This window comes from Populus nigra, chromosome 15, assembly GCF_951802175.1.
Source record: "Populus nigra chromosome 15, ddPopNigr1.1, whole genome shotgun sequence".
Classification (NCBI taxonomy): Eukaryota; Viridiplantae; Streptophyta; class Magnoliopsida; order Malpighiales; family Salicaceae; genus Populus; species Populus nigra.
The window spans coordinates 12,465,887-12,473,514 of NC_084866.1; the positions used below are offsets into that span (position 1 = coordinate 12,465,887).

The 7,628-nt window shown below is 35.5% G+C and overlaps 1 protein-coding gene across 3 annotated transcripts; it reads right to left on the reverse strand.

Annotated features, from left to right (window-relative positions):
* Positions 1–325: 325 nt before the first annotated feature.
* LOC133673942 (uncharacterized) lies at positions 326–3,657 on the reverse strand. Of its 3 annotated transcripts, none has more exons than XM_062094882.1 (8): positions 3,441–3,657; positions 3,235–3,343; positions 2,968–3,091; positions 2,494–2,545; positions 2,237–2,383; positions 2,022–2,133; positions 1,366–1,492; positions 326–849 (listed from the first exon to the last, which is right to left on the reverse strand). In XM_062094882.1, the coding sequence occupies exons 1-8, from the start codon at positions 3,597–3,599 to the stop codon at positions 393–395; spliced, it is 1,287 nt and encodes a 428-aa protein (XP_061950866.1). In that variant the 5' UTR covers positions 3,600–3,657; the 3' UTR covers positions 326–392. The 3 variants fall into 3 exon arrangements, with proteins under 3 accessions (XP_061950866.1, XP_061950867.1, XP_061950868.1); XM_062094883.1 differs by having other exon boundaries at positions 3,235–3,348; positions 3,441–3,545; XM_062094884.1 differs by having other exon boundaries at positions 707–1,023.
* Between the last annotated feature and the right edge of the window lie 3,971 nt (positions 3,658–7,628).

Genomic DNA, 7,628 nt, shown 5'->3' on the forward strand with positions numbered 1-7,628 from the left:
CTCTGAACTAGAAAATTGAAGGTTCTGTTTTCCATTGCAACACCAACTTCATGAGCAGCGACATGCCATCTCTCTCTTACCCCTTCATTTCTGTGGTTGGATATACCTCTGAAGTGGCAATGCAGAGGGTCAATTGGGTGAAGTTAGCGATGCTATGGAAACTGACCTCCAGCAGTGGATGAAGAATAGATTGCATGATTTCCAAGGACATGCAGGCCAGTGTACTTACAAAAAAAATGAGCTAACTTGTTGACTCATGAGTTGACCTTGTCAACCAACAATTAAGGGCCTCTAGCCGGGTCATATCTCGGGCTGGCTCTTATAATTATGTTAAAAAGTTCATCAATTAAGAACCTTGATTGCATATTCATACACAAGGGAATTCTGTCTAATCATCTATTTATGTTCTTCCAAGCAGTCAGTTCAGACGGGATCAATTGTTCATTACAAGAAATAACAGCCTGCGCCATCAAATTTCCAAGCCAAGCATGATACAACAAACCTCTTGAACCAAGTCCTCCAAATAACCAGTATTTACCGGCAACATTCTCGCCTACAAAATAATTGACACAGCCCAAAAGTGGAAGTGATCCATGGGCAGTTAATGGTGGCATTGCTCTTAAACCTGCGTTTGCTTTGGTGAAAGTCCAATCCTTTATTGCTGGATAAAAGGCAGATACCTTTGGCAGAAGCTCTTGAAGAGCTTTTGAAGCTTCATCCACTGAAACATTTGGATTAGAATTCCTAGATTTCCATTCCCATGTTGAGCCCATATATAAACTTCGGCTTCCCTGGATGGCGAGCCATGCATCTGATAATATTGAAGGGGCATAGTCTGGATATTCTTCCCTGAAACAGTGATCTACATGAGTTTTGCCAGAAAGTGATAATTTCCCTTCCCATCCTACATTCAATGCATCACTCCACTCTTAAGTCTTAACCCCAAACCAACCCTGTACTCTCAGGGCATTTGCCTTATTAACCACTACTTCAGGATTAACTTGCAACATCTATCCTGGAAACCTGTAAGATACTCAATACAACCATTATGAAACACAAGGCCGTCTTGTTTCAAACTGAATCCATTATGAATTTCAAATATCTTGGAATTTGGAAATCTTGCTCATTACAGACTTATTCATGACAATCTGGACTCTAAAATTCCAATTCCATTCCTGAGATTGAGAAATCTCAAGCATAACAGACCAAAACAACCTTGTTACTGATCCCATAAGAATGCTCATGCTGCATTCATATGCTAGCCAGCCTTGCACAAATAATGAAATTCATCCCTATAAGGTATACCGATTCCCTGCTTATAGACTTTATGGATTGATATAATGCAAGGGAGAACACAAGCTTTACCTTATATTAGCAGGCAACTGCAGGTGGGCAATTACACCTCTGCATGTCCTCAATGGAAGCCTCCCTGAGAGCTCTGGTAGCATGTCTGCTTTGGCACCTAGACAGATTATCACTGCATCATATTCGCCTACATAAATGTTAATACAAATTAGTAATCATGGAAGAAACTAATGAAGCTTAAGCATGCCAAAGATCACGCACAGCAGCAGAATGTGTTAAATATACACTTTCACATACGTGAAATAACTTTCAATCCTGGATAATTTCAGGGCACGAGAAAACAGGTTTAAGCATATTGAAGGCATTAATTTCAAAAACTGGAAGTTTCCTATTTTCTCAAATCAACTACTAGTTCAGGTGAATATATTTAGATGTCTCTTGGCTCTGAATCAAGCAATTCAGACAATACAGCAAAAACCCTATCAACTAGATCATAAGCTGATTCTCGGGAAAAAAAGAGCACCAGAAAGCTAGCATAAAGAAACTTACATGATTCTTTTTTACTTTTTCCTTGGCATCAAATTCAAGCAAATAGCACAATAAATACAGCCAAGATGGACAAAACAAAAAAAAATCTAAGACCAAACGTCTGCATGTATCAAATACCCCCATACATACTAAATAGAATAGACCTAAGCTACAGTACTTGCCATCACCTTCCAATTCAAGGAGGTTTTGAACTGATTTTTTGTGCAAATATAGCTCCTTTTGTCCATGGTTAGAAGTGGATGATTCATTCACCACATTCTGACATGCTAAGAAGAGTGCCTAGTAAAATAAATGAAGAAAGAAGAAAATATTATTAAAAAAAGCAAGAATTTGAATCCTATTCAGAGTAATACAAGTAATACAATGGATTAGTTGTTCAGACCTGAAGATAGCGCAGAGGATGGACATTTACAGCTTCAGGCATATAAAAGGCTGAGTTAAAAGGTACATGTATTTTTGGCACAAGCTTTTGGGCAGTGTCCTCATCAATGGTCTCAATTCTGCAACTGGCATCGTAATTCTGGGCATTCTACTTGCAGAACACAGATAATACAGCACACATCAGTCTAATATCCACATAGATAGTTCATGATAGAATCCACTGAAGCTCTAATAAAGAGGTCGGTCTTAAGGAATTACATCGGTCAATACAATCAAATTCTTGGTGTTTGCTGCTGGCCTCAAGATGCCCCTGAAGCAGGAAGATAGACATCAGAAATGGGGGGGGATCCATATTGGCTAACAAATACCAACAAGCTGAAAGCAGAGATCCAAGAAATGAGAAATATAATCAATTTTCCAACTCTCTAAAGCAAAAACATGAGAAAATCTCCGACTCGGTATTATCTTTTTTCAGAAAAGTAACTTGCTTGGTGATCCACATTACAAATGAATATTCAAAATGATCTTCCAAACTCAAAGAAAAATCATAAAAAATCAACAAATCAAAATCATTCAGAACAAACAGCATTATAAAACTAGTAAATCCACATCACTTGTTAGCATATGTCAAACTATGATAACTCTTCGTTGTGCCATAGAGACGCAAAATTTAGTTCTCAGAACATTCAAAATTCTTGACATCTTACATTAAAAAAAGAAAGGAGAACAAACCTTCTCCTAACAATAAAACTATCATCAGAATCATCTACACCAGATAATGTAGCTGCCGCCTCCGCGACATTTAAAAGCATTAAACTTTCTTTCCAACACTCAGCTCCTCTCCAAAGCAGTTTAGCTGCCAATTACCATAGTTCAATTCGAATTCAAACAACAAAATAAATTAAATGAAAATGATATATCAAAACTCAAAGATGATTCAGAAGGAAAAAAAAAAGAATGATTATTTATAGAATAAAAAAGAGAAAAGTGAAGCATTACCTTTAGGAGAATAAGGGTGAAGAAGACCTCCAGAAATACCAGAAGCACCTCCTCCTATACCCACTTCATCATATATGTCTATTCTCATTTCCTTCTCCTTTGGACTCTTCTGCACTTGTAAACATACTCTTTTTACCCAAAAAATACTACAGAAAGAAACGAGAGGAGAAAGATAAAGTAGAGTACTGCGCTGCACTGCACTGTACCTTCAGCAAATGCCAGGTAACGGAGAGACCAGCAAAGCCAGCACCAAGCACTGCGTATCTCAGGGGACGTGAAGAGAAAGAAGGGGAGAGAGAGAGTGGGGATATAATTTTTCCCAGTTGACCATGGCCAGCCGGAGTTAAAGTATCAGAAAGAAGCATCGTTTTCTTGCAGGGCAGACTGCAGAGGGGAACAGAAGAGGCTTCAACTGATGGTTGCTTTGGGGCTGTTCGGTTTTATTTTCTGTTCTGGTTTTGGGTAACCTAATAATTTAATATTAGTCCCCAACTTATAAATGTTTTCTCAATTAGATCCCCACATGACTGTATCCAAGAGAATCATCAATTGGATCCTTCTTTCAAGTATAGCTATAAGACACAACCCAAGTGTCAACCAGGACCAAGATAAAGGTCGTGAATGGGATAAATTAATTTGAATTAATTTAGGTTTTTTAAAAAAAAATAATCTAAAAAAAGTTATTTTTATATAAAAACTATGATTTTTTTATTAACTCAAGTTAAGTTTTGAGTTAATAAATTACCGAGTTAATTTATTAAATTGATTCGATTATGATGTTATCAATATTTTTTATTATTTTATTGGTGCATTCATATTTATTAGGAGCAAGATGTGAGGAATTTCTTTTTTAAATCCAACTCAAGACAAAACATGCCTAAAAATATTATTTTAGTGATTATAAAATAATATTAAAGAGTAAATACAAAATAATAATAATAAAAATAATAATATAGAGCATAAACTCAAGAATATTATAAATATTGAACTTTACTATAACATCAGTGTATAATAATATATAAATAATAGAAAGGTAAATTCAGAAAAAATCAATTTAAAAAATCAATTTCAAGAAATATATTCCATGAAGATCAAATACAATGGACATTTATATATACAATCTAGTTTGAGTTCTCTACGGAATGACTTCTGCTCTCATCCCTATTTCTGTGTTAAGGAAGAATGCCCCCCCTGCTAGTCCCTCAATACTCATCGAGAGAGTGGAATTTTATCCTGTAGATGAAGCTGGGCATAATGTTTTGATGGAAGGATCAAATTGAGAATTTTTATATATATTAGGGAATAAATTGTATAAAAATATAGGTAGAGGACCATTCAGAACAGAGTCATTGGACGGGGGCTAATCTGAGGTTATCCGTTTCGTTTTTCGTTTTGGCAACTAAAGAAGCAAACGTGTCTTGGTACTTTGGTATTGTTTTTCGTTTTCTCTTTTAAGAAAAACGGAAACGCGTTTCGAACTCGTGTTTCACAAGAATAACGTTTCCAAGGGTTTTGAAACCGCTTTGCACACCGTTCTCTCTCTTCTTCCCACCAAGTTCCTGACTCCAGCAAGTTATGGTACGACAAAATCATTTAATTCATTTTTTTTCACTTTAATGGCTTATCAGTTTTATCGATGACTTTATTAAAAAAAAATTAAGACATTCTCTGTTCCAAGTGAAGAATGCTAGAATCAATGATCTGGGCTGTGTTTGTTTCATTAGGAAATCTAAAGCTAGTGCTTGTTAATAATGATAAGTGCAATCATTTTTTATACGGGTTAATTCTAGACTTGATCATCACTTTGTTTTTCTTTATACATATTACTTGATTTTTGTGCTCTGATCATCTTGAATGTGTTTTTTGCCTGTTTTTCTTTTAGATAAAATGGAAGAGTTAGCTGAAGTAATTGTTTGTAAAATAATGGCAACAAAAAATGTTAGCCTTGTAATGCTGCTGTCCTTTTCCTTGATGCTTTATTGAGTTACTGGTTGAAGAGGTGAAGAAGGGATCAAAGAAAACCACTACTCTTTCGGGTTCGGGACGGAAAACGGTCGAGCAAGCACACAGAAAAATTCGATAAGGAGTTTACTCGTGACCAAGTAAAGAACAAGTACAGCCAGTTGACTAGTTGAGGTCTAGGCAAAGGAATTTCAAGAACTTCGTTAAAGAAACTGTGATTGGTTATGATTCTACAACAGGGAAAGTTGAAGCAGCTGATGAACACGAACACTGGAGGATGTTGTCCAAGGTGACATTCTATGCATGCTTTTTATGTGAGATATTTGATTTGAGATGGATATGGTAGTGAGTTTTAACTTGTATATCTTAACAATTTTAGGTGCATAGAATGGCAAAAAGATTCAAGAGGAAGGGTTGCAAAGAATACCTGGACTTGTATTTTGTCTTTGATGACGCAACTACTCCCGGTGCGCATGCACATTCATCTCCCGAATCGCCATCATCAGGGAAAGAGTGATAATCGTCTCAGAGAATGTGTCTGAGTCTGAACCTGGTGAATCTTCCAAGTCTGGCCACAAGAAAAGGGCTAGAAGGACCTGTAGCAGTATTTTAGAGAAAGCTTTGGTAACTATGGGGGAGCAATCAAAGAGAAACAATGATTTGCTTGGACACAGGTTAGCAACATCATCATCCACAAGGGTTAGTGGAGTTGGGGCAAATTCACTTACTAATAGTGAAGTTAATGCCATGAAAGAGTGTTTAAATGCTTTGAATGCTTTGGGAATTACTGGTGCCCCATATGGGAAGGCTGTGGAGGCCCTTCGTGACTCCACCTTGTATAGAGAGATTTTCCTGGACATGCCTGATGAGAGGAAGAAGGATTGGATATCGACTCTTTAACGAAGTATCGTTTAGTTTTCTTGAAGACTTTTTTTCTCTTTCATGAAGGAAAGTAGAGGTGGGTATTTTCGGTTCGATTCGGTAAAAATAACTAAACTGAAATTTAAGAAAAAAATCAAAACCGGTTCAAATCAACCGGTTTCAGTTCGGTTCGGTTTTTTTGGACAAAACCGGTTTAAACCAGTTTTGTCTCCGTTTTTTTCCGGTTTTTTTTGGTTCAGTTTGGTTTTTTCAGTTTCAGACTTATAAAACAGAAACCGAACCGACTGGTTTTTTTAAAATTTTAATCGGTTTTTTTAATTTTATTTTAATTTTCTTGATTTAATCAATTTTTCAGTTTTTTTTCTGGAATAGCAATATACGTTTTTTTTTTGTCTAATTTGAAATCATTTGTTCGTTGGGCCAATATGAAGATTGCTATAATTATAGAGATCGTGCGCCCATCTTTAGCTTCATGCAAATACTAATTTTTTTGCACTTCACCAGTTGGTTATTTGATTGGATACCAGCAGTGTGGAACTTGATACTTCAAGAGATCCATGACAAACTTTTCAAGGAGAAGGAAGCTGTATTCTAGACCAGAAAAGGTATTTCTGTGTGGCTCCGAGTCTTGTCGACAAACTTTTCTCTGCCCAAAACTCGTATGTTAATACTAAGCTCTAGTTGAGTAGAATAGGTTTTAAGGGATTGTTATATGATTGTAGGAAAAAGATGTGTTATTTGGCTGACACTAAAAACCAAAATGGACTGGTTTTGTGATTAACCATGCCCATGCATGTTGCCAATGTCCTGTGTTTGTTTCTGCACTTTTTATGTAACTTTTACTGGAATAAAAATAACAATTTCATGTCAACTGAAAAAAAAAAACAAAATAAATTGTTATTATTCGAACTCTGCTCATATTTTTAAACATTGAAACAACTCATAAGACCATGTTTAAAACATTTTACCCGGTAAGAATCAAGGTTTCAATCTTCAACTTTTTTTTTTTTAATAACAGCCGGCCCTCCCCTCTTCTTTTATTGTTCAAATTTTCTTATTAATCCCTTACCCACAAATATTTATTCTACTTATAACCCCCCTTAATCTAACCCCCCTTAATCATCTGGATGGTTCTTGAAATTTTAATGTTTTTACTTTTCTTATAGTTGCTGTAAATTTTTTGTGAGAAGAAAAGTATTTATACTCTATAATTATTCTTATTTACATTTAAACCTCTTCTTTAAGTATATTATTTTTACCCTTTATTTTTTTTATATAATTAAATTATACTCTTTATGTATAATTTCACCCTATAACTTTTAGTTTAGTTTATTTAATTTTTAGTTTAATTTATTTAATCCAGCCTTTTTTTCCTGAAGTTTACATTTTCCCTCTTCTACCACACCTTGAAAAGTTGCTAGAGGTTGAGTCTCGCCATTTTCTTTCAAAGAAGCAAGCATATTTATCCCCAGAACAAATTGCTCGTCGACCGAACAAGTTCCCGTTTTCAGTTTTCAGAAGGATAAAAAAAACCCAGCAACCATACCAAA